Source organism: Pituophis catenifer, unplaced genomic scaffold (genome assembly GCF_029215685.1).
Source record: "Pituophis catenifer annectens isolate HBS135680 unplaced genomic scaffold, rPitCat1.0.hap2 SCAF_1, whole genome shotgun sequence".
NCBI classification, from domain to species: Eukaryota; Metazoa; Chordata; class Lepidosauria; order Squamata; family Colubridae; genus Pituophis; species Pituophis catenifer.
Window position 1 is genome coordinate 23,134,152 of NW_027256881.1, and position 27,479 is coordinate 23,161,630.

General features: G+C 36.8%; 1 protein-coding gene across 1 annotated transcript; it reads left to right on the forward strand.

Moving 5' to 3' along the window:
- Positions 1 to 922: 922 nt before the first annotated feature.
- On the forward strand, positions 923 to 27,459 carry CCDC25 (coiled-coil domain containing 25). The gene is made up of 9 exons (XM_070932180.1): positions 923 to 1,012; positions 2,598 to 2,645; positions 6,334 to 6,373; positions 9,715 to 9,766; positions 10,832 to 10,907; positions 14,773 to 14,876; positions 18,513 to 18,715; positions 23,866 to 23,911; positions 25,667 to 27,459. The coding sequence occupies exons 1-9, from the start codon at positions 988 to 990 to the stop codon at positions 25,694 to 25,696; spliced, it is 624 nt and encodes a 207-aa protein (XP_070788281.1). The 5' UTR covers positions 923 to 987; the 3' UTR covers positions 25,697 to 27,459.
- The last annotated feature ends 20 nt before the right edge of the window (positions 27,460 to 27,479 follow it).

Here is a 27,479-nt window from a genome sequence, read left to right on the forward strand (position 1 = left end):
CAAGAAAGAAAAACAGAGAAATGGTATTATTGATGATTAAAAAAACCCTAGAAAATATGGTGATTTAAATGAACATGACTAAAAAAGCAAAAAAGCTAAGTAATTAACAGAAAGAAAAGGCCCATATAGTAATTAGTGATAGACCATTCATTAAATCCTTAACTGATCCAGCATGTTGCTTTATATTTTCATTCTTAAAGCACAGTAACTTTTTGATAAACAGATCCATATCCTGGATCCATTCCTTGAAATCGTGAAGGTAAATTTCTTTCGTAAGAAACTTTCCTAATCAATTGGGTGAACATTAGCCTCTGGAAGGCTACGAATTCTCTCTGCCTCCCCAGAAGCATAGACGATTACTGTTGTTTAAGAATGCACATTTGCAGGGTTATCACTAAGGATAGGTAGAGAGGACGAAAACTGTCACGTAGGCAACCACCTATTCAGTGGCACTTAAACTAGCCTGAGCTCACCCATTTCTATATGTCCCTTTAAAAATAAAGAAACATTTTTCTCGTTGGTCTTCAAACTAGGCAGCTTTAAGACTTGTGGACTTCAACTCCCAGAATTCTCCAGCCAGCATAATATAGCTGGCTGGAGAATTCTGGGAGTTGAAGTCCACAAGTCTTAAAGCTGCGGACTCCTGACCGTTAAGGGGTAAGATTTATATAAAACTACCCAACAGAAAGTTTGATTTTTTGTTCCGTTTAAGGAAGCAGCCCGTCCACAGGCGACGAGGGAACATGGATGAGGGTCCCTGTACCTATCCATAAGCCTATATAGGGGGTGAAACACACCGTTGGAAAATTAACCTCTCTATTGGATTTTCGGAAAGTTCTAACAATTATTACCTCTATGGGAACCCTATTAAACTAACGTCACTTCCGGAGAGCCGCCTCGCTAGAACCGGAAGGCGCTGGCCGTTTGCGAATCTTTCCGGATTAAATCTCCGGAGCGGGTGAGAAGGAGCTCCCGTGGTGTGTTGCCATGGTTTTTTATTTCACGTCCAACGGTAAGAGCGGCCTGGCCTCAAGCTCACAGCTCGTCTGAGATATAAGTGGGTGCTTCTATCTGAAACCGCTTTTCCCCGGTTGATGCCACAGCTTACAACTCTGGTTTATCGCCAGCCACTAATGTTTCGGTTGGCGGATGATGGGTTTTTGTGCAGTTATCAGCCCAACCTACCCAGGGGCTTCGTTTTATCTCTGCATGATGTTCTGTTATCGCTGTGCAAACCCATCCAGGGCGGGTTAGCCGGGTTAGATAAGGTGAAGGTAACTTCCCCACCCCCAGAAAGTTTAGGAGATTTTACAGAAGGCAAATGGAAATGGAAGATGAAGCCAGAAGCATCTTCGCTCAGATTTCTGTGAAATTCAGATTTCATGAAAAGTGATCTTGATTTTATTGTCAGTTATGCTCTACTTTCACCATAAAACTTCTATTTATTCAACCATGCATTTTCAGCACCATATTTGCACAAAACGTTTTATGATTGTATCTATGATATAAACTCAAGTCTATTTTCATTATACATATAGAGTCTTCTCTATATAAGAAAAGGTACAATAAATTTTTATCACCTTCGTATATTTTTCTGAGAATTGCTGTAGTGCAAACTTATTTTTCCCAAATTTTGCTCCTTGTCATGTCTACTATGCTTCCAATCGGAATTCAAACACTTTCTAAAACTAGCAAGCAAATTCCCTTTTTGTGTTATTATTAATCTTTCTCTTTGAAGAGGAGAACATTAATGGATTTCCTCACCAGTGAGGTTTTCATACATACGTTATACACCCCCATTTCATAAGTAAACCACGTCCCTATGTTATCATTTCTTCAACTGTTGTGTTTATATCTGTAGTCTTACCATATCCAGCATTCTCAGAGCATATATTCTCTTCTATCAGCTTTTTCTTAAACACTAACTTTTATGGAATTCTATCTGGCATAGTACTATAATTTCTAAAGTATTATTCCAGCATGTCCTCACATCAAACATAATGTAATCAGTTTCATTTTTAATACCATTCATTGTTTAGCACTTTTCACCCATTTCTAAAATAGTTTTCTTTACCTCTTGTAACCTTAACCACTCCTTGCTGTCTTTAACCACATTTTTCCACATTTTTAAAGAACTTTCCTTTTCTCCCTGTATGTATCATAACATATATTTCAGAGCCTATCTAGACACAATAGAATTCTTTCTTGGCCAAGTGTGATTGGACACACAAAGAATTTGTCTTGGTACATATGCTCTCGATGTACATAAAAGAAAAGATGCATTTGTCAAGAAACATAAGGTACAACACTTACAACACTTAATGATAGTCATAGGGAACAAATAAGCAATCAAATCACATTAGGAAACAGTCAATATAAAAGTTATCTGAAAATAATACTGGGGCAACTGATGTTTTTAGAACACAATTTAGTTATTCCTCAGCTTAGGAAAGCTTATAGTGATTCTGACATTGGGATATGAATATGTTTAATAGTTTTGATATAGATAAATCTTTTGTTTATCATATACAGATAAACCTTGCATATCTCTGCATAGTTTGATGTAAAACATGGATTTTTTCTTTTCTATCCTTCAGTTGTTCCTTCTGTTTATACAATTTATATGGGAAAAGACAAGTATGAAAGTAAGTAAAACATTCTTTTGATTTGCATCAAAAAGATGTGATCTATTGATAATTTATGCATCTTCTGTAACAACTCTCTTTTTAGCTTCCAGTTGCTTGGGAATTCACTCGCCCTTTCTTTTAGATAGCCGCATTTTTTTAGAATGGTGGGATGGTTATTAGTTTTAGGAAATCAGTACCCAAATCAATATTGATAAAATGTTGGATAAAAATATAAGCAGACCATCAGCATGATGACAAGACTTGAGATAAATTTTACAGTTAATGTGAAGACAAATGATTTTAAAAAGTGAAATATGGACAAAAGGAAAAAGCTAATTAAGTAGATTGATGGTGAAGAAGTGAAAGAAGATAAGATTGCAGAAAACCCAATTGAATTAGTTTGTCAACAGAAACTATTTAGAGCTTTACTTTGGTCACCAATTTCTCACACTCATTAAGATTCTTCTAAAAGAAAAGTTTAGCCAGATATTTGCTTGTTTTGTTTTGAGTATAGAGCAAATATCTGGTTAATTTTTTTTCTTAAAAGAGGAATCTTAAGAACTGAGAGAAATTGGTGACCAAAGTAAAGTTCTAAATAAATGTAGTCCTCCACTTACAATCACAATTGAGCCCAAAATTTATGTTGCTAAATGAGACAATTGTTAAGTGAATTTTGCCACATTTTACAACCTTTCTTGCCACAGTTGTTAAGTGAATCTGGCTTCCCCATTGAGTTAACTTGTCAGAAGGCCCTATAAGGTGATCACATGAACCCAGGGACACTGCAAGTGTCATAAATATGAGTCAGTTGCCAAGCGTCTAAATTTTGATAACATGACCATGGGGATGCTGCAATGGTCGTAAGTGTGAAAACTGGCCATAAATCACTTTTTTCAGGGCTGTTGTAACTTAGAACTGTCATTAAATGAACTGTTGTAAGTCAAGGGCTACATGTAGTTTCTGTTGACAAATTAATTACAACAGTATTGATTCCTGCATTTCTAAGAATTCACTCTGAAACTCTGAACCTGCTGAGTTAACAGAAATATGTAAAATATTTTAAGAGTGGCCTTGCATCATAGAACCTGGAAATAGTCAATATAGCTCCAGTCTTTGCAAAGAACGCTTATATGTGGAATTAAGAATTGATGGGAACCTAGAAAATGATCAATTAACATTTCTTGCAAGTATTACAATGAGTGTGTTCAATAAAACCATGAAAAAGTAAATTTCTTTTTGGGAATCATTAAAATTGAATTAAAAATAATTGTCAAAATTGCATTGCCTTTCTACCAATCTTTATAATATAACCATTTTTGAATCCTGTTACTTCTAATCATCAGGCTTCTAATAAGATTAAAGGATGTAGAAAAGAGGATCCAAAAATAAGCAAGTGAAGTAACTCACCTGTGAGGAAAACTTTTTAAAATTATCCATGGTATGGAAAAGTGGAGAGGAGCTATTTTTTCCTTTACTTATACAGGCAGGATCCTTTTGTAATATTAAAATATTGTAGAATCCAATGGGAGAGATTAAGAACTGATAAAAGGAAGGGCTTTTTAAAGCTATGACATTTGTTACCAAGATATAGTTGCCAATGTAGATGGTTTTAAAGAGTGATTAAACAAATTATTAGAGGATTAAAATGCAAGGTCTGCTAGTTATGATGGCAACTTATTGCTTCCATTATGAGGGCCGTGCTGGGAGAGAAAATACCCTTGTGCTTATGTTTTACTTCCTAGTGACATCTACATGGCCATCTTGGTCTAGAATGGTTTGAATCAGTAGGATTATTTGGTTCCTTTGAGTAAGTGTTAATACCTGGCAACTGTTTGGACAAGTCCTTGCAGGTTTTTTGGCAAGAGGCTTGCAGAAGATAATGATTTTATTATCAAGTAGGTAGGATCAAATTCAAAGAATTGCAGAAATAAGGGGAATACAGTATTGAGAAGTTGGAAAAATCTTATAACAGGTCATTTGGAATATTTGTTGAACCGTATTTATAGATTGCTGGTGAAATAGAATCCGGAAAGGTCAAAGACTGCATGATTAAATGGATACAAAATTTGAATGTAGTAATAAAGATTTAATAGTAGGAACTTCAAAGGAAGAACATAAAATTTACTCTGAACATTTATTTAGAGTAAATTGGTATAAGATATTTTGTTGTTGGTACATTACTCCAGTTTTGCTAGAGTGGATAAATCATTTTTTTTAAAAAAGTTGTTGGCAGGGTGGTTTATTGCCTTTTGTATTGCAGTTTTATTTCTGTAAGTGACCCAGAGTTATGGTGAGTGAGTAGGGTAGCCATATAAATATTCTCAACAAATAAATTAAAGAAGTTGTGAGAATATGCTTTTGCATCTGGAATAGCTTTGTATCTTAAAAGTAAATCAGACACAGGTTTCAACTCAAACTGGAAACCATTATTAGATTATTATATACATGGATTTGTGAAAAATGTGGGTTTATTTGTCCATAGAAGTTACATGTAATTTTGTGAGAGAGATGTTTGAATCAGAATAGATTCTTCATAATATGGAGTAATCTTAACACAATGTTAATTACATTTAATTACGTTTCCTGATTTATATTGTGTTAACCAAGATTCTTGATATGGTATTTGATATACCGCTGATATAGTCTATATATGGTACTTGATATAGTCGCCACTTAGATGGATAGGAAACAAATTTAATAATAAATTAAAATTAAATAATATCAATACCCTTTGCATAAGTCAGTGACACACTCCCCTGACCCCATCCCTCCCAATTCTCAACCTTTTATCTTTAAACAGATGGAACATTTCTTTTGTTCCAGGACAAATGTAGTAATTGTGAATGTAGCGTACAATCTAAATTAGATTGTGTCACTTTTGTAGACAATCAAGTAAAAAAGATAATGTAATTGATAAGTTGGAGCAAGAAATAAATTCAATAGAGATTCAACTTCCAGATGCCTTATGCATCTTCCTCACCCACCAATGTTTTCAAGATTGCTTTTATCAAATAGATATTGTAAAATTCATTTTGAAAAGTGAAATTGCACTGTATGCCTTGCGCAGAGATCAAATACTTGCTATGTAAAATAAGCTGTACTCCCATTCATCTAAATTTGGTATTTGTAATAGAGAAAATGCTGATGTACAAATTAATATTTAATTGAGTGATACATCACTTGGGCTTCTGTAACCCTGGTGGGCAAAAATGCTTTTGTTAAGAACTACTTTTCCTCATGAGTTGTAAGCTAAATGGTGAGTATGATTGCCATATGCACTGGGTGAAGCCACAAGTAGACATACTTTTTTGTCTCTGACACTCTGTAACATTTTTCTCTTTCTCTTTCTAAGTAGTAATTTACAAGAAATTGCCAGACAGCTGTAATTTATAGTTATATTATACTTACCTATACTGATATTTATAATAACTTATGTCACCCATGTCGCCTAGAGGCTATTATCATGATCAGATATCTGATTTCTTATATCAAATGTTGTTTAAAATTAATCTGAAACTACATAAAAATAACCTGAAGGTTTCAAATGACCTACGCTTGTTCCCTAGTATTATTTTTTTTACTAAAGAACAAAACTTTTAAAATATGTTATCTGAGAAAAAGGCATAATATATTCTTTATTTTCTTTATGTGTTTATGTGAACACTATTAGAGCTCTGATCAATCTTTGTTTTCCATTTTCTTTTAGATGAAGATCTAATAAAATATGGTTGGCTAGAAGATATTTGGTAAGTACTTAAAAGGGCCTACTTTTGTATAATGAAATCCTTTTTCATATGAAACAAATCTTTCTCCTTCCTAATAATTAGCATCCTTTCTGGACTCAGACTTAAAATATGATGTGAGATCCTATTTCTGATATTATGCCATACCCAAAAAAGTGAGATTCTTTCTCTACCTCTCAAATGTAAATGTTCTAGCATATCAGTTGTCTATTTTCTAGTTCTCTGTATAAAAATGCTGCTTTTTTAAAAAAGAGTTCATTTCCTGCTATCTTTTTCTGCTTTTGGATGGTTTTTTCCCCAATTTCCAGTAATAAGTTTCCAACCTCCCAGTTGCAATTTTGTAGTCTTCCTAAACAAGTTATATATTCTATCAAAATGTTTTTCCTGTTGTTTTCAAGCCTGCTTAAAGACTTGACTGCAAGAATCATAAGAGCACTAGCAAATAAATATAATTTTAACTCAGCATCAAAATTGATGAGATTCTATATCATCTCAAATGCAGACCAAATTAACATGACCATGCTTAATTGTAATGCAATTTCTTTGTTTTTTTACTGTGTTGTCTGAACTAAATTGTTGTAGTATATAGATTATGGTGTATAATCTAATAGAAAGTATGGTTTATCCAAAACAATCATAGCTAAGCAACCCATGACTAATTAAGTGTGTGTATGTGTAATTAATTATAGTTATTATGTAATTATGGTTATATATTTTATATATAATCATATATTTTATATACAATATACAGTCTTTTTCGGAGTATAAGACACACTTTTTTCCCCTCTAAAAGAGGGCGGAAATGTTGGTGCATCTTACACACTGAATACAGCCATTTTTGGCTTACACATTGGATAAAAGCTCCCAAAGCACCGCCCTGCTCATCCCATTTTTGCAAAAAATGGGCCCATTTTTCGCAAAAACAGGGTGCACAGAGGGTTTGGGAGGCCTGCAGAATGCTCTAGGGGACCAGGGAGGGCAAAAACTTTTTTTTCTTGCTTACCTCTTCAAAATCTTGGTACGTCTTATACACTGGTGCGTCTTATAGTCCAAAAAATACGGTAATTATAATAAGTATATATAAATATTCTCTTCCATAGAGAGAATTAAAAATATTCAAATAGTAACAGATTTATTAAAAATTTCACAAAAAGCTGCCAGGCTTCATATAAGCCACTCAAAGCTCATATCACATTTTCCCTTCACGTTCTCTTACATCCCAAGGACTCGGGAGAATTAGTCTAGGTTTCTTCTTAATACAGGTACTTCTTACTTAGCAACTACAATTGGGACTGCCAACTTCATTGTTAAGTACCACATTCATAAGTGGAAAATCCTGTGACCGTGATAGGTTTATAACCTCACTTCAAGTTCATTAAGTGAATCACTCTGGTCGGTAAATGAGATATCATATGACTGCTACTTGTGATTCTACTTCCATATAAAAAATATTTATATTTTGCCTCTTCATACAGATTTATAAAATAGCAAACTATGTAGGTTGGAAACAAGATGCACTATTTAAAGCCAATTATTATTTAATACAGCAGCATTAAATCAGTAACATTGCTAGTCAATAACATGACTTATTTGGAATGAATTTCAACTTAATCAGCCATCACCCATCCTGTTACTGGTTCCAGACATCTGTTTTTAATGAAACAGTTTCAGGATTTGACTTTAGTTTTAGTAAGTAAAATTGGTGCTTTATGGCTCTTCGAGTTGAAAAGCATGATAAAAATGATAAATATATAGGAAGACTTTGGCACTTCTGCATATGTATTCATTTCCTGAAGTGCAGAATTCCCCACTCTTGACAAAAACAGATGTGTGGATGTGAACTCCCAGAATTTTCAACATCAACTGTGCTGGCTGAAGAATGCTGGGAGTTGGAGACCACACATCTGGAAGTTGACAATGATGGGAAACTGCTATAGATCTTTTGGGCTTAACTCTTAAAGCCTGTGTTTTTCAATTGCTGTGGAAAGTAGCTTGTGAATCCTAAAGGGGAGACGTGTCAACTTGATGCTTTTGTGTTGGATACAAGTGTTGGATGAGAAGTAAATTCTCCCCCTCCATAACATTAGTTTAAATAATAATATTTTAAGAAATGAAATAGGAAAATAACCCTTGAAATGAGTTCTTTTTGTTACCTCTATTTACTTCTTCATGTAATCACCATTTACTACGTATTTCTCCAATGATGGCCAAGCTTCATAAACCTATCACAAAGCCCTCCACATAATGTCTCTTCAACCAATCCTTTCCACCACTTGAATCAAATGGATGCCCAGCAAGGTATTTGTTTTGGAGTCAGGCAGCATCCATGTACATACATACAGACAAACAAACAAACAAATAAATTCAATGTTGGGAAAAGAGAGAACCAAATGGCACCAAATCTGGACTGTATGGTGGCTAGAGTAACACAGTGACATCCATCTTTGCAATTGCTTCTTCAAGAGGAGTGAGGCCATTTGACATGTTACAGAGAAAGTTCCTTCTTGTCCTTCTGAATTCTAATTAATTGTTTCAAAATGACAAAGGTAGAAGAGGTGGAAAGACCTTCAAGTATGGAATTCTGTGATGGGAAATTGTCCAGGTGTATAGCAAATAGTGGTGATTTTGTGGAGAAGTAAATGCAGATAATAAAAGACATCATTTTAAGAATTGTTTTCTTATTTCATTTATTAACATATATCTAAATTAAAGTTAAGGAAGTTGAGGTGTTACTTTTTATTCAAACCTTGTTACAGTGGAATGTCTCGGCTAAAAGAGGTAGTAAGCCTCCAAATACTGGTTGCCAAGGGCAACCATGAAGTGATAAAGAAGTGTTCCTTTCATGTTTTTTTAATGCCTTTTGGAGGGGCTTGCAAGATTATGATTAGAACTGAAGCGCTGGAATGTGTGTATCTTAGGTGTAATTTCCACTTTTTTCCTCCCCAAATACTTATAAATATTTTGTCTCACCTGGATAGTCTCTGGAAGATCGCATCTGTTTGAGATGATTTATGAATTTGCCTTATTAATTGGTGGAGAAATGGCCATGACAAGGTTAAGCATGGGATTTTGTTTGCCAATATCCAGTGCTATCTCCATCTGAATCACTGGAGGGAATACTTGACCTTATGTCAGTATTTTTCTCCAAAGATTTTGCTCTTTTAGCCCTCTGGTTTCATTTTCCTTGGATTCTCAGTCCTCATTCAGAGGTTAACATGTTAAGACATAATTCTTCTCCATACTATTAAGCGACAGACACCACATGATAACAATATCTAGACGTGTTGTGTCTGTGGGGAGGATACTGAATCAAAATTCCTATCAAACCTTTGCACTTTGTCTAGGTTTCATGTGGACAAGCTCTCCTCAGCACATGTCTACCTCCGGCTACATAAGGTAACTGTCCAGCTTTGCTTGTTTTGCTCATTTACATGCATCCATGAAAAGTTGCGGAGTGGTGCTTTCATAGCTGCATAACAACAGTGCACAGAATTATGCAGAGTTCCTTACCAATAGCTGTGTACAAAACCTCCCTTTTCTGGTGGCAGAAATTAGCAGTTTCCCAAAAACATTTCAGTGTTCAAGAATGGCCTGATTGAACATTTGCGACAATGGTTTGATATTTTTCATGTGTGGACCATGTCTAGAATTCTACTTTCAGTTTTGGAAGACTTCCAGAAATTTATCAAACTAAAATTCTTCTTGGATTCAGCTGAGCATAATTTTCGTACTAGGCGTAATAAGCTATGAGGAATAAGAACTGAAAAAAGTATACTTGTTTACATCCTTATGCCTTAAAAACAAAGTCATCCAAAAGAGTCTAATCAATAGTGCTCTGGACTCATGCAGTTTGGATAGCCAAAACTCTGGGATTTCAATCATGGAAAATACGATCAGTTTTATTCTCAAAACATCTAACAAAATGTGATAGTGAGCTATATGGTTTTCTTGGTTTTGATTTGTATCATGCATCAACTTAACAATTATGGTTTGTATGATATGCTTGTATGCCTTATGGCAGTTAGTGAACCCAGAGTAATTGTATCTTTTTCTGCAAACCATGATTTAAAAATGAATGGCTTGGTGTGACATGTGAAATCTGTCATAAACTAATTTAATTTGTGTGCAAGAAAGATCAAGGTGTATTTATTTTTTAAAAAACAATGCTATAGTAAAATTGTTCATTACAATAGCAGCAAATAGTCTTGTAGTATTATATAGAACAACACATTTTTAATGATGCAGTATTTTAAATTTCCAGGCTAGTTCATAATTTGCATGAAATGAGTTCTAGGTCAGGAAAGCTTATATCATACTGTTACGCCTTTTAAGACTTTGGCATTTTCGCTGTAGCTGCCTTATGTATTTATAAATTCAGTGCAAGGGACTGTGAAACTTTTCACAGCATGTTCTCTGCATTCCCACACCTAGGATGCTCATATCCACCTTGATTTATTTTAGGGGCAAACAGTGGATGATATTCCTAAGGAGGTTTTGATAGATTGTGCACAGCTTGTGAAGGCCAACAGCATTCAAGGTAAAATTTTGCCTATATGAGAAAGTGAGTCAAAAAAAATTACAAGGATTTTGAGTGGGGAGTCAAGGAGAAAGGCTTTTGAATGTGGGATTAACAAAGAATACCAAAGCTTCAGAGCCTAGAACAATATGAATCATTTGAAAATTTCAAAATATGAAAAAGATTGTCCTAGCAAAGGCACAGTGGTAATTATGGTAGTTTCAGCCAGGTAGATGTCAAATTGTAATGGAAGACAGGGTAGAATGTAGTACCAAATAGGCAATGTTGTAATTGTGGGTTCAAGTAACTTCCAGAATTTTTCCTTAGTGTTTACAAGTTCCTTATTCTATTTAGATTTTATTAAAAGATTTTTTTTAAAAAAAGGAATGCGGCAAGGTAAAACACAACCATCATACTGCATTTACATGCAAGAATGTTGTTGGCTCCTCAGAGTTCCTCCAGAAATGGTAAAGAATATCATAGGAGACCAGTTTTCATTGTGATAAATTTATGTTTTGTGATCAGTCATGTCTCCCATGACAGTCATTTCTGTGAACATCTATGCCTACCTTAAGTGTGCCCACTACATGCTCTTTAAATTCCAGGTGTAACCTATCCCCAACAGATTGCTTTGATTTAGCATCTATCCATCTGATGTACCAGTGTGTTAAACAGAGAAAGCCACCCAATATAGATGGGTCAATATTCCGGTTAATATTCAAGTAGTTGCCTCTTTAAGCCATCTTCCCTTACTTCAGATCTCATCAGGTGCCCATGAGGATCTTTCTTTCTTTCTTTCTTTCTTTCTTTCTTTCTTTCTTTCTTTCTTTCTTTCTTTCTTTCTTTCTTTCTTTCTTTCTTTCTTTCTTTCTTTCTTTCTTTTCCTTCCTTCCTTCCTTCCTTCCTTCCTTCCTTCCTTCCTTCCTTCCTTCCTTCCTTCCTTCCTTCCTTCCTTCCTTCCTTCCTTCCCCTGAATCCCAGTGACTCTTTGCATGTATTTATGGGATTTTTGCCAGTATGAACATAACTTCTAAATCTTTTGTGGACATTGCTGGGGGTGAGGGAGAAGAGAACACAATTCTCCAAGTAAAATACTGTATGTTCCAAATTTCTTAGCGTCTGTGGTCTTGGCCAGCATTGTCCCAGAATTTTCAAAAATTATTGTATTATGGTCTTTTTAAGGAATGTTTGATTGTTTCCTTGTCCTGTTAGCTTTTGATGGTTCCTGCCATAGGGAAACACTAGATAATTAAGATACTGTCGGTAACTATTGATACCTCAGGCAACTTTAGTAAAGAAAGGTCTTTCCCTTACTCCCTCCTTTTTAACCAGCATAAAGATCACATAAACCTACTCAGCTTTTCTCTCTAATTCTCCTTAGAGCAGTTTTCCCCAGTTGTATGCTCTGCTGATGTGTTGGACTGTTAAGTCCACAGTTCTTCAATTGACATAGTTCGATACGTAAGACAGCTCTACTTGGGGGGGGGGCAGTTCACAAACCCCAAACTACATTCCAGAAGCTCCCCCCCCCCTTGACTTTTCTGCCGATTCAAATTAGTGGGTTTGGCTTTCTTCCTTTAGTGAAAGTAAAGTCAAAATGCCATTTATAGTCAGACTCAAGGATCCTTTTAGGAGAGCCAAATTCTAAAATTTCAATTAATTGCCTAATAAATATATAGCTATCCGCTATATTTTTAAAAATAAAATGTAATAATGGAATGAGTATTATGCACCAGCTGCATGGGAGCCTTATTCTTTCAGTTGGCTGGTTAGTTCCAGGAGTATTCTTTTATGTTCCCTTTCTTTCACCTAAGCCAGAAGTTCTTGGGTTTCTGGAATGCTTCTATTTTTCTGGTTTGCTCAAAATTCCAGACCTAGAATTTTAAAGCTGCTGGGTTTGCCTGCTGGTACTCTAGGATATGAACAGTTGAAAGTTGAGGTTTGTACTCTGTTCTGTTTTATATCAAGGGGAATACTGCATGAAACCTATAACAAATTGAGCTGAATGCTTATATGATTTCCTTTACCATAGGCTACCGGGCATTTCTTAGAGATGTTTTTTAGTCTTGAAAATTCATTTCAGCTCTGTGCCTTAAAAATTCTGCAAATTTTTATTTAGGAAATATTAGGGCACCGTGGCATAAGATTAAAAAGAAGCCTTAGTGCTATCTCATAAATTTGAAATTATTTTATCCTGCTGTATCTGCATTCATTGCATTGACTTGAATCATATCTCAGTAATTGGAGAGGGCAGGGGTGTCTAGGCCAGGGGTGTCAAATTCAAGTCCTGGGGGCCAGATCTGGCCCACGGGGTGCTTAGATCTGGTCCATGGGGTCGCCCTGGAAATAGCAAAGGACCGGCCTGCGGTACCTCTTCCAACAAAAATGGAGCTCGGGAGAGCCGCGTGTGGCCTCCCCTAAGCTCCGTTTTCACTGGCAGGGGGTTGCAGGAGGCCGTCACAGCTGAAAACGAAGCTTGGGAGCCTATTTTCTCTGGCAGAGCGCTCGGGTCACCACAGATGCCCCCCAACATGAGTGATGTTGGCCGTGTCCCCCCCCCCCCCAGGTCAAACACAACTTGATGCAGTCCTCAATGAAATCAAGTTTGACATCCCTGCTCTAGGCAGATACAAAATGGGCTACAGAGTAAGTGTTCAGAAAGGCCCAATACAATATTAGGGAATCAAAACACAGGATTGAAATTTCAGAGTCCCAGTTTCAAATCATCATTCAAAAATTTCATGGGCTGAATCATAATTCAGGTCTTTGAGGGCTAAGCACAGATTTATTGTTGAGCTTTTGGGAGGAAATATGGATAAAACTAAAATTATAAAGTAGTAAAGAATATGGAGCCTTGTTAATCCAATTCCTGTCATAGTAAAACAGTCTAAAATCCCCAAAGAGCTTGCATGCAGCCTCCAAGATGGCTCCAAAATTGCCATCAAACTGTATAGTGATTTTTAATAGGACAGAACAGTGTTCTCAACCTATGATCCACAGAACCCTGGGGAGGCTGCGATGTCACAGGGAGTCTGTGAATATTAGATACAGTCTAGTGCTTTAAATGTTAAGTCTTGGTAGTCTGTGGCCATGCTCCATGGCCACAAAAAGTATTTAAAAGGGGTAAGTGGTGAAGAAAAGGTTGAGAACCACAGGGATAGAAGAAAAAAGTTCAATAATTTAAATTAAACCTAGTCTTTGTCCTGCAGACATTTTTTAAATGCAACCTTTGGTATGCTACTCAAAGTCTAAGTATGTCCTCAAAAAATGGATATGTGTGGAACAATAAATGTTGCATTATTCAGAGTTGTTTTCAATTTGTGTCAGTTTTGAATAAACAGACTCCATGCTTCAAAGCTAGAGAATAACAGAAAAATGTGTAAGCTACATTGGAGGATTATAACTGTTGAATTATGACTTATATTTAGATTCTCCTTTTGTGCCTTGACTATATGGGAAGCAGATGGTTTGTTCAGTTGTTGTCTTTAAAAACTTCATCTCGAGAAACTTGGAACTTCTCTTTAATTCTTGGCGTTGCTTCCCTGTTCCTGCAGGAATTAGACAGATGAAAGATTGAGAGTCTCTAACTAGTACCTTTTTGGGAACAATTGGAGCTAGTATTCAGTTGCTCTGAGCCTCAATTTTTAGCAGATGTGATATAGCATGATTGGGTAGTATTGTGGGAGCTGATGAGAACTTCCACTCTTTCTGCCTCTTTTACATAATTGGAAACACAAAAGATATTTCAAGTTTCTTGGAAAATAGCTTAGCTGTAGATACTGTATTCTTACTATGTAAGTGTTTTTGATCCTAATTAAGGCATTGAGAAAGATGCCCAGAAATAGGCATAATTGCTCTTTTTCTGTATCATTACTCTCTTTTTTAGGCTGCAAAATGAATAATGTCAATATAGTATATACCCCATGGGCCAACCTAAAGAAAACGGCAGACATGGATGTGGGCCAGATTGGTTTTCATAGACAAAAGGATGTAAGTATCATATTCCTCCCTGACCTCTCCAAAGGTTTCAAGCTACTTTCATCCATCAGACCAAGAAGCTAATGGGAGACTTTGATAATCACCTGTAAAATGTTGAAAGAGTATGTGGGAAAGCAGAAGCATCTTTGGCTTCTCTCACCACTAAAGTTAAAGCTTGTATAGTCTATGAAAAGCCTGAGCCTGCATTGGAGATCTGATATTGATTGGAACCTTTGCAAGTTGCAATGCAAAGGGGTCAACAGCATTGCCCCGCTGTTAACTATTCAGTTCCCTAATAGAATGTTCACCTAAACTCCCAATAAGTAACATAGTGTGAGAAACATTGTCAATGTTTAAACTATTATGCCTTTAGTAGCAACTGGTTATACAGTACATGGCTTCCCTTTATTTCTAGTAACTTGATTGCAAGATGATTGTCTTGAGTTCTAATATTCTAGTGCTATCCCATCTGCAGTTCCTGTGTTTAGAATAAATTGTGCAGATAAAATTAAAAAATACCACAGTTCACTTAATTGGGCTCTTCCAGTTGCAAAAGATAAAAGTAGAAAGAATTGGTCTTGGTAAAAATATGAAAAGAAAGGACGAAGCATGTCATGCACATGTTCTTGGGGAGGACAGAATAGACAGCCATGTGAAAGGTACCAACAAAAGTTGGCCAATGAAGCTCCAACCCAATCATCTTTGGCGAGTAGCTATATTTGCTGTTATTATCCCTATAGTTTCAGAAGATTATCCAAAACTGCTGGGAGCAGTGCTCTTAATCAGTGGTGGGTTGCTCCCGGTTTGGTCCGGTTCTATAGAACCGGTAGTAAAAACGGCAAGAGGCTCCGCCCACCTGTCACAATGTCATCATGGGTGATCTGTGCATGCGCAGAAGCTTCTGTGCATGTGCAGAAGCGCGTGCGCGTGCTCCCTCCCGCTGCAAACCAGTAGTAAAGGTAAGTGGAACCCAGCCCTGCTCAATGGATTGTTATGATCATCTTTGTATTCCTGGGAGAGGGGAAGTGTTTTGGTGGGAAAACATATGATTTGCACATGCAAGGTCTTTCATCAGCTTCTGCCTTCCTAGATTTTTTTTAAAAACCTACAGAATTAGGTCTGGGAAAGGATTCTGTGTTACTCCCCCAGCATGACTTAAGGACCAGTGAAAAGATTTGATTTAAATTGGTATTTTCACTGTTTTTCTTTGTCTTTAGAGACTTAGAAATACATTTTTGAGAGAGAATGGAAAATAAAAGCATGAAAGAAATTTGGAGGAAATATCTCCAGCAACCATAGTAAAATGAATGCCATACGATAATTAGAAAAAAAAATAGCAAGTATCTTTCAAATTGGAAGACTCGTGGCTTTATGTTTGCTGTTTCTCCTTCAGCTGAGATATCCAAGCTCTTTTTAAAAAAATCTTTAAAATGTTTGTAATCTATCACCTTTTTAAGCTTTTATTTCTACATATTTATCTCAGCTCCTTCTCCCGGGTGATCCGCAGGTAGCAGGAAAACACAACAGGACACATGCAGAGTCTTCAGTAAAGTTGGTTTAATGCTAGCGAGAGCTCCGGAACAATGCTGAGCTCTATATTAGTTTAAAGTTGGCGCTACGAACATCCGCTTCGTAGCGCCCTTTATACAGTTGCCCCATCCTTCCCTTATTACTGGGCGATGGATAGCAATCAGCTGTGAAGCGCAGTCATGCGCGACCCCCTCTTCCGGGGTTTTTCAGTTATGTGGGCGTCCTGGTAGAAAGTCCCCCCTCGCCTTTCCCTAGACCGACACTTCGTCCTCGCGGCCGCCTATTCCCGGTGCCACCGCCACCACTTTGTTTGTGTGTTTTTCTGTTGAGTGCAGTCCTGCGTCTTTGTTTGTCCGGTTTGTTGGGCGCAGTTCTGCGTCGGGTACGTGTGCATATTCTCCTCCTCCTCCTCCTCCCCATCCCATTACTGTCGAGCGGAGGCTTGGGCTCGACAATTTATTTCTCTTGGAAGAAATCCAGTCGCTGAATTATTCTTAGCCAACCTTTGGGACAACCATGACCTGGTTGACTGAGAATCTCTATACACTCTTAGCCAACTAATTTTAGGAAAGATAAGAACATTGCTGAAGGACTTGGTTTTACCACTGAGTTTTTTAAAAAGGCAGAAGAATCTGAAAAATTCAATGAAAAAAATCCATTGAGAGCCAGCCTTTACAGAACATTATACAGAACATAATACAGAAATATAATGTTTATTACTTTCTTGAGAATAAATATGGAGTTAAAGTATTTGTCAATTGCATGAATATGTGAAATTTGGCTGAAGCCACACAGAAATTCTGGGGCTTCGTCCCACCTTTTCTGGAACTATCAGCAATTATAGAAGAAGTTACAAAGTTTACGAAGCTTCAATCCAGCATCTATCCACAGGACCTAACATGTACATGTGATTTCAATCCAGGGTTATTTAGACCCCGAGTGAAGGGGTCCATGGGGCTAAGGACAGCAAGTATCCTTTTTTTTCCAAATGGGAACATCACATGCTAGCTATTTGGCATGTTGGCTACTTTGAAGACTTCCTACATTATTTTCAGCAAGTGATCTAATATCCTGGGGCTGGAAAAATAAGCCCTTTCTAGTTGACATCAGAGGGCTGTGAATGAAAGATGGGAGGCCCCTGCTTTTTTCAAAATGTATTTTTAACCAAATGAAAGCAGAAAGCTACTTCCTTAATGTTTTCATTTGGTGAACTAGGTGAACCTCAGGATAGTGTCCCGCTGTTCTAAAAGAACATCTGTCACTAACATTTAGAAGTGAATCCAGGACAATCAGAATATTCTGGTCAATACGAGCATGGATTCTCTCCCTTTATTAAGGCCTCACAGTAGAACAGCCTTCAGAAATTTTCTTTGTGCATTGACTTTATGGGGTTTGAGTATGTAAGCAGTATTTGGAAGGAATGGTGGTTTCCTGCCTGCCTGTACTTCGATAACTAATAGTGCAATCAAGGGAGCTCATAAGTTTCAGAATTTTTTCTTCTTTAATTGCATTTCTTAAATTAGCGATTGCTCTCCAATGTTCCAAAGCTCTACTTTGAAAGGCAGAAACAAATCTTATGGATGCTGTTTTCAGAGGGTTTCTGACAATGGCTTCTGGAAGCGTTAAAAACCCGATCCAAGTTTCCTCATGCCAATCTCAAATTATCTTGATTTTTTTTCTTTTCCTTTATTTTGCAGTATGGATAGAAAACATTTCAGTGACGTTGACATCAATCCTATATCTATGGTGCCAAATACAATTTTAATCCATAGTCTGAGAATCACAAAATTGCACAGTTGGAAGTAACTATTTAAATCATCAAATCAAAAGTTCTCTGAATGTTTGCTTTACTTTGGTATAGTAAAAACAAACATGATGACAGGTGTAGCCTTTATGTAGTAATTTGTGTAGTAATCCTGTTTACACAAGGCTCAGATCAAAATTGTATCTCTTAAATGTCCACTTTCTTAGAACCTGTAAAAGTATTGGCTGTCCAAGTACATGACCATTTGAGGGGCTTCTACATCAGTGTTGTCTCAGGGAATAAAAATCTGAGTGTTATTCAAAGTTAATTCAACTACACTTTTTATAAGCATTACAGTTCTTTCCTGTTCCAAGGTGAAGATAGTGACAGTGGAGAAGAAGATAAACGAGATTTTGAACCGATTGGAAAAGACCAAAGTGGAACGATTCCCAGACCTGGCTGCAGAGAAAGAAGCCCGTGATAGGGAGGAGAGGAATGAGAAGAAGGCCCAGATCCAAGAGATAAAACGGAAGGAAAAGGAAGAAATGAAAAAGAAAAAGGAACTGGAAGATCTTAGGTGAGTGAGGAAATGGGTTCCTTTCTTGCTATCCCTAGAATGGGCAGCTACGGAAGGTCTGATTGAACTGATAAGCACAGACAAGTATCCATAAGTTTGGATGTTCAGCAGGTCATGGAAAAGTTTTGCTTTAAATTCTGAAGGGAGGTGATTTTGCTTCTTTAACATCTTGCTTGGATCCCAGCCCAACTCTTACTTGATTTCTCTCCTGTGCCCCTAACGTTCCAAATAACTTTAAATAAAACTTTAAAATAATGGTAGTGTAATGCCAAGATTTCAGCTTCATCCTAATGATGTTGCAAGTTAACAGTTTGTGCTGTACAATCAACAGTATGCTCACACGCAACCTTGTTACAAATGTAAATTTTAATGTAAGAAATGAAGTAATTAATTTCCTAGGGTGGAATGGATTGCAGCCTGTTCTAGCCATATAGTCCACTAATCAAAATATTCTTCTTTGCTCCTTCCTCCCTTTCTCTTCTTGGTGCTCCTTGCAGGCAACCAGGGTGGCCAGTTTTTGTAACTGTATAGTATGTAGAATGGTACTGGTCCAATTTGATATTTTCTTGCTGATCAACTACATTCTGCTATTTCAGAATAGTTGTCTCAAAATGTATCCTATCTGAGAAATTGTCAGTCTTCAAGAAAGGCCAGGACTGGTCATACATCATACAAATAATTCTAACTCTTATTTATTTTTATATCATATAACAGCATCTTGGAAGCCTAACAGAGTTTCTCTTTCCCTCTTTTATGTCCAAGAGAGAAATCCTGAAAATTTCAGCTCCATTCCTGCAGCCCAACAAAGGACTTCCCTTCCCTTCCCTTCCATGCCAGAGGGGAGCTGAAATCCTTTGGCAGGCAGCTCTTTCATTCTGTCTGCTTAATGATCCAGGAGATCACTTAACAAGAGTAACCGGAAGTGCTGGGATTGTGGTTGTTGAGCAAAGCAGTTAAGTGAGGGTTTCACTTAACGACTTCTTTGCTCAATAACAGATTCTGGTGCCAATTATGGTCATCAAGCAAGGACTATCTGTAGTTTGTTTTTCTGTATTACAGCTTTGTCCCTTTAGAGTTTACTTTACAGGAACCTTTTTAGGTTGTTTGAGAGATTTTTTTTTTATTGAAAAAGTTTTTCAAATACAAATTTTTCCCCCTTTTTTTCCCCCCTCCTCCCTAACCCCCCCCTCATCCTTCCCTCCCCCTGTGGCTTCTCCAAAATAAAACCCAAATTAATAACAGATTATATAATACTTTACCATCCTTTTTACTCCACCCCCCATATGCTGACCCTTTCTTTCTAACAATATTATTATATCCCCCTTATACCATACATTTCAAAGCAACATTCAGCTGTAAAATTATATAACAAATCCTAATTTGGCAATTTCAGCTCATAATCTATCCATTTCCTCCTCCCCCATGCATATATCTCTTAATTCAAATCTTTTATATATATATTAATATAGCATAACATCCCTTTTCCTAAACTAAACAATCAGTAAGCTAACCTATCTTCACCCTTCTAACAATATTATTATATCCCCCTTATACTATACATTTCAAAGCAACATTCAACTGTAGATTTATATAATAAATCCTAATTTAGCAATTTCAACTCATAATCTATCCATTTCCTCCTCCCCCATGCATATATCTCTTAATTCAAATCTTTTACATATATTAATATAACATAACATCCCTCTACCTAAACTAAACAATCAGTAAGCTAACCTATCTCCACCCACTTACCTACAGGTCTACCATACATAATATTTTCGATATCTTTGTTCTTCTGCCCACACCACTAAAAAATATTTCCATATGTAAATAAAATTCTCAAATGACTTTAAGCTTGTAATCCATATAATACCTTCTGTGATGTATTTCAACTAGATTGTTAATTTCATCACCCATGTTTGGGTAACATCAAATTCTAGTTCCAACAGTATGTTCAGTATCTTCAATTACCATCTGCCCCCATCAATAGTAAGTATTTTTGTATAGCAAAAAACCACCCGAGTGACTTTATATTTGTATTCCATATAGTGTCTTTTGTAATGTCTTTCATCTAGATTATTCATTTCAACCACCCTGTTAGGGTAACAACCAGATCTTCTGCATGCCCCAGTCCCATAATTCTCTTGCCTTGTAGCTCAGCATAAACGTAATCCATTTGTCAAAGAATCCAAAATAGAAAGTTCCAATCCACTCAATTTAAGGCCATCTTCCACATCCCAAGAGTACAGCACTGCAGAGATCTGTCACTCTCCTCAAGATAATATAAACCAATACTTTGCCTCAACTATATTTTCATATATTCAATCGTCTCTTAAGTAACTGGCATTACACTGTTGTTTGGTCTAAAATTTTTTATTTTTGTAGGACCTGCTTCTTCTTTTCATAACTTTTTGTGGCTTAGATCTCCATCCTGGTTTCCTTTCTATGAGTTGTATATCAACTGTTTGATTTCCATGCTGGTCTGTAGCTTGATAAATCATCACATTAGAATCCAAAGCCGCCTCTGTTGTATTTATAGTAATCCAACTATAACCTCTGAAGGAGAATCCAGAAGCGGCTCGTCCACAAAGGCCTCTATAGCTTGTTGTTTTTCCGTTACCTCCACCACCATCTGCTTAGCCTGAATTTCAATCTCTTGTTGATTTTGCTTTTCTTTATTCCCCTCGTGTGTTATACATGGACATGTTGAACCCATTTTAAAAATCTTATAGTAAAATTCTTCCGCTTTTTCAACAGTATTTAGTTGATATCTTTCTCCTTGATATCTCAATATTATTCCAACTGGAACATCCCACCTAAATGGGATGTTTTGTTTCTTTAGCTCAGTCACCAAAAATCCAAAATCCTTTCTATCTTTTAACATCTTGGGCGGTAGCTCTTTAAATATCCAAATCTTCCTTCCATGCTTTTCAAGAGTGGAGTTAAAAGACTTTTGCACAATATCATTTCTTATTTCTTTATCGGTAAAGTAGATCACCACATCTCTAGGCAGCTGCCTTTGCTTTGTCACCCAAGAATTAACTCTGTAGGCCTTATCAATCTTGCAGGATACCTCTTCAGGACTAACCTTTAAAATCCCAGCCAGAACTTCAGCAGACACCTTCCTCAAATCTTCTCTTTTATTTTCCTGTATTCCCCTAATTCTAACCGCAAATTCCATGAATCTGAATTGCATTATTGTGGCTTCATTTTCAATCCTTTGTTTTATATTATCTGCATTGTAAGTCTTGTGGTCAGCTTCCTTTATTTTTTTAAACTCTACTTCTGAGCTTTTTTCTTGAATCATTATTAAATCATTTTCAATTCTTTGTATTTTATTATCCAAATTATAAATCTTATCATCAACTTCCTTCATTTTAGAGTATATTTTTGAATTTATAACTTCATCCATCTTCATAATTACTTCTAAGAAACTTTTCATATGTTGCTTCAGAATATCATACTTTTGTTGAACCAACTCTTTAATTTCCTGTCTAAAATTTTCAAGGTCTGATTCACAGTCTTATCATGTCTTGCCATCTCCTCCAGTAGAAATTTCTTTAGGTCTGTGAAGCCATTCTTCTGCATCTGCAAGCTCACAACTTGTTCATGTGATTTATAAATGGGGGAGCCCCCCCCCCCATAGCTTGGTTATCTGGCTTTGTCAGTTTTAGCGCCATCCTGCCACACAAACAGGTTTTTTTTTTCCCTTTCCCTTTTAAAGAAAAAGACTTCTCTCCAAACAATATCAATAACAAGTCTCTAAGAAGGAAGAAGCATGAAATAAGAATTTTTCTCTTCACTTGTAACCAGCACTTTTGTTAGATACTTTGTAACGTAATAAACTATTCAAACGGAAGGACTTTCGCTTTCATCTTTTCTCAAGCCTCGGCCAGTCGCCATTTTAAACTCTCTTTTTTCCTCCTTTCACTCTTCTTTACTTTTAAAATCAGTCTTAGGGTTAGAAATACTTGCAGTTTAGGGTCCCAGATCCGGATTTCATCCTGCGTGTTCAAATAATCTGTTAATTTCATTAATTGGTCCGGTCCCATCGCCTGGCTCTGCAAAACGCAGAGTTCTCCTGAAGCCCGGAGCAGCGGCGAGTGGAAATAGGGAGCCACAACTTGCTTCGTCCCCAAGAGTAAAAAAAGAACTCTGGGGACTTCGCAGAGGGCTCTACCTGCCCTCGCCGGCTCTGTCTCACGTTTCCTTACGGAAATGGAGTTTTTCGAGCCGCCTTTCAGGTGTAAAGGCGGCTCTTTACGGGCGATGGGGCTGGCGGTCTCAAAGGACCGTCTGGCGGCGACGGAAGCCAGACCGGAAGCAGTTGTTTGAGAGATTTTGAAGGTAAATTCAACAAGAGCTGATATTTGTGTGTGGTTCAATCAAAAGACACTGCCAGTCAGTTTCTAACTGGGCCTGGGTATTTGCGGGACCGCCTTCTGCCGCCGATAGCCTCCCACCGGCCTGTACACTCCCACAGAGAGGGACTGCTCAGGGTGCTGTCAGCCAGGCAGTGTGTCTGTGGCAGCACTTGCCCTCTGGAACGATTTGCCCCCGGATACACATGATACCAGATCTCCGGGCTTTTCGCCGTGCCCTAAAAACTTTTCTTTTCCACCAAGCAGGGCTGGCGTAACCCCCCCTCCCCCCGCCGCCTTTGAGATGTTAGATTTTGGGATGTTTTAAATTTTGGGCCAAAGTTGTGTAATTCTTTTGACAAATTTTAAATTTTGTATTGGGATGTTTTTTATTTTGGCTGTGCACCGCCCTGAGTCCAGCAGGAGAAGAGCGGTATACAAATTTAATAAAATAAAATAAATAATAAATAAATAATTGGTCATATTACAAGTAAAATTTTAAAATTCAGTAAATAAGCATGCCAGCATCTTACTTCCCATTGTACAAGTCTTACATTTATCATTCAAACCAAACCACTTTTGGATTTGTGGAAACTGAAATTTGAATTCTAGTCATGAATTCTAATTGTCACAATTTTATTCTACTTAGATTTTTATCTTATAATTTATAATCTTATTTTTTTTCCGGTTATTGTCACTCATGCTGAGTCTTGCCTCACTGGCAAAATTCCCATTTATATTAATTATTTAACCTTAAAAAATTAAAACATATTTGTTTTCTTTTTACAGGAGTTACTCTTCCTTAATGAAAGCAGAGAATATGACTTCTAACCAGGTGTGTTTTTTGATACTTTTGTGATGAGATTATAGATCAGAGGTCTTCAAACTTGTGGACTTCAACTCCCAGAATTCTCCAGCCAGCTATGTTATGTTGGCTGGAGAATTCTGGGAGTTGAAGTCCACAAGTCTTAAAGATGCCAAGTTTGAAGACCTCTGCTATAGATATTATGATAGTCCTCTTTGAGTCCACCTTTCATGTTAGGACTTAGCAAGTAACATGTACAGTAGAATGACAGACAATGAAATGCTTTTTGCTTACCTAATTGAGTCCCAATTTCCCCTGATACTAGGCTATTTTAGTAGAAAAATCTGTAGTCTTGAGATCTTCACTTTCTATCTTGGTAAATGCAGTCCATCATTCTCTTCCCATAGCTAAGTCTTGACTAAGTCATGCATAGCCATTATGTCTAATAGTAATTGATAGCATTACACTCAATATAATTTTCTAAAGTATCAATTAGTCTTTTGTAAACAAATGCCAGTTTACCAATGTACTTGATAAAAAAAATGTATTATCTTTTATTTGTCCTGAATTTCCTCTAATTAGCTTCCTTGGACAATCCCCAAATTCCCTTATTATAAGTGAAGGAGAGAAACTTTTTTCTATCCACTTTTCCACATCATTTATAATTTTATGCAGCTTTGTCATGTTAGGTGTCTTCTTGTCTGCACTAAAACGTTTCAGATTTCCATTCAAAGAATGCCTCCCATAAATTGATATTTGGGAGGCCATTTCTGCATGTGATTTGTGCTGTGAGATGAGCATGTTTGCAAACCTCTGCTTTGGGATCATAGAAATGGAAGAATGTGATTTCAATATTTTTTTCTCTGAGGAAGTTACAACAGTTAACTGGAAGAAAAAGAGAGAAAAGTGTTCTGGTATTAAATCTGTGGTGCTCCCTCTTCCTCCTCCTGGGAGGAGGCATGGAACAGAAATCTTAAACTCACTAGAGCGGTGGCATATAAGGAAAACCATTACAAAATGTTTCATAGATGGTACCTAGCCCCGGCCAGACTAGCAAAGATATATCCCAATATACATCCCAACTGTTGGAAATGTGGCTATGGTCAAGGCACCTTCTTTCACATGTGGTGGACATGCCCGGAAGCGAAAGGATACTGGAATAAAATTAGGAGGTGGTTACATGAAATAATTGACGAAGATATTGAACTAACACCAGAGATTTTCCTCCTGGGAATAATAAAGAAGCCATATAGAAAGGAAATGACACATTTAATGATCCACATAATTACAGCCGCCAGATTGGCATACGCACAGTACTGGAAAGAGAAAACTCAACCACCAGAAGAGCTTATAATTAAGAAAATACTCGAGTGCGCAGAGATGACTAAATTAACTTATGAACTAAATGATGAGAAGTCAGTTTACTATATGGTGTGGGAAAGGTGGTACAAGTGGTTGCATGACAAAATGAAAGAAAGATCTAAAGGTGTGTTAAATATTGGTTAAAAGTGAGTTGAAATGTCACCAAGTACTATTTATGTAAATAGTTAAAACACTGCACATCCGATACTAATTGAAAATGTTATCATACTTATGTGTTTTATGTTTCTGTTTGAATGTTTGTTTTTCCTTTTTTTTCTTTTTTTATTTCTTTTTTTTGTTTTGTAAAAAACCTCAATAAAGTTTCTATTAAAAAAATAAATAAATCTGTGGTGCTGAGCGGCCTAAAATATTAGTGTCATAAAATATCCCTTCTGACACATTCTTTTGTCTTTCCTTTCACAGGATGGCAATGACTCTGATGACTTCATGTAAATCTAGGCACCCTCCTTGTGGAAGATGAAGATGAATTTTGACATCTTAGCCTTTTGCTCTGGATGCCAAAAATAAGCAAATGAAATTGGGAGCCTCTTTACTTGTTTTATTGTGAGCAGCGAGTATCTGTTCGTTTTCCTGGGCAGATCATTCCAGTTAAAGTTCTGAAACCATCAGTTGTGACTCCAGAGCTATTAGGATGTCTTACTTCCTGGAGAGGCTGGATTTTGGGGGGTCTATATTTCCAGGATAGGTTGAGGGAGAAGGCTACATTCAAGAGGCTTTGAGCCAGAAAATCAGTTTCTGCCTTAAATTTTCCTGGAGAGCAGATCTGGAATGTTTTGCCATTATCTTTTGAATATGCGTCATTGAGCTCAGAAATATTTTTATCTCACAGTGTTGGAGTTTGATTTTTTTTTAATTTTTAGTTTCCTTGGTTGCTTGGGTACCTGGTTGCACCAATTACAATTTGATACCTCTCATCCCTTAGAAATCTGAATCCAGAACAGCTGTCTTTCTATGCTTATTATACTTGGCTAGAATCCAAAACATATTTCACCCAACAAATCAGCATTGCTTTGCATTTGTAGCACGCTGCAAAACCCGGTGCTGTCTTTCAAGGAAAGAAGTATGCACTGTTGGGCTACTTCTGTTACGTTTGGGCTCCTTGTGATCCTGATGCAGAACTTTATGTGTTTTTTTTTTTTTTTTTTTGTCCACCCAGAGTTTGCATTGGAATAGTAGAGGAGCCAGGAAAGCTGCCACTGTTGATTCTCCATTTAAGAGGGCATTCAGAAGATCTACTTCTTAGGTTCTCTTCTGACCAGCAGCATATAATATTTCTTTGCAGTGAACGTCAACCTTTTCCCCCCATAAAAAGTGAAAACTAAAAAAACAACAAAAGGTGGTAAACTGCTTTCCCAATGTAGCATCTTAGTTTGGCATTACCCACATTTTTCTTGCTTGTGGATTTTGTCTGTTGTCACCGGGGCATCTTCTGAGATGTATAGCTATTGCATATGAAGTCAGGATCCCTAGATATGAAAACTGTTTGCTTAGCCTCAATAGGGGAAAATATAAGGTGAACTTCTTTATCTGAACAAGTGCCTCAGTATAAAAAAAAATTATGAGGGAAAATGGCTACAATCTCTATAGAGTCCACAATCTCTAAACTAGAGAGCTTCTGACAGGATGTTGGAGAAAAAAAAATTAGGTTTGTTGAGTTACCATCTTTTACTGTATTTGCTTGTTTTCTGCAGTGTTATCACTGAACATGCAGAAAAAGTTAAAGGCTGGCCTTGACTTCTCAAAGGCTCAAATTCCCGCTGCCGTCCCTGATGCAATTTTTTAAAAGCTCTTAAATAATCCTAGAAAATGCGTTCAAAGTAGTTCAAGGTTCAGCATTAAAATTCTGTCACTTTAATAGTTACAGATGCTCACTAGGAACCTCCAAAAATAATAATAAAAAAAAAACTACACTGAAATTTGGATCTGCATGCTTGCGTAGGGTACCATGCCTTCCTGAAATCTGCTACAATAGTTTTTCCAACACTCTCTGAAGCAGAATTTTTTATCATGCAGGAAGAGAAATCTAGTTATGCATCATTGGATCTTGAACCTTGCTTCCAAGATGTATTGGGTCTGCAGATGAGGTTTCAGCATCTCGTTAAAGAAAGATACATACTATGTGTTTACACTAAAAAAAAATCCCCAGAAGATAAGTTAATTTATGAGAAGGGTAATACTGCATACTGGCAACTTTGTCTTACTACAAATTACTCAG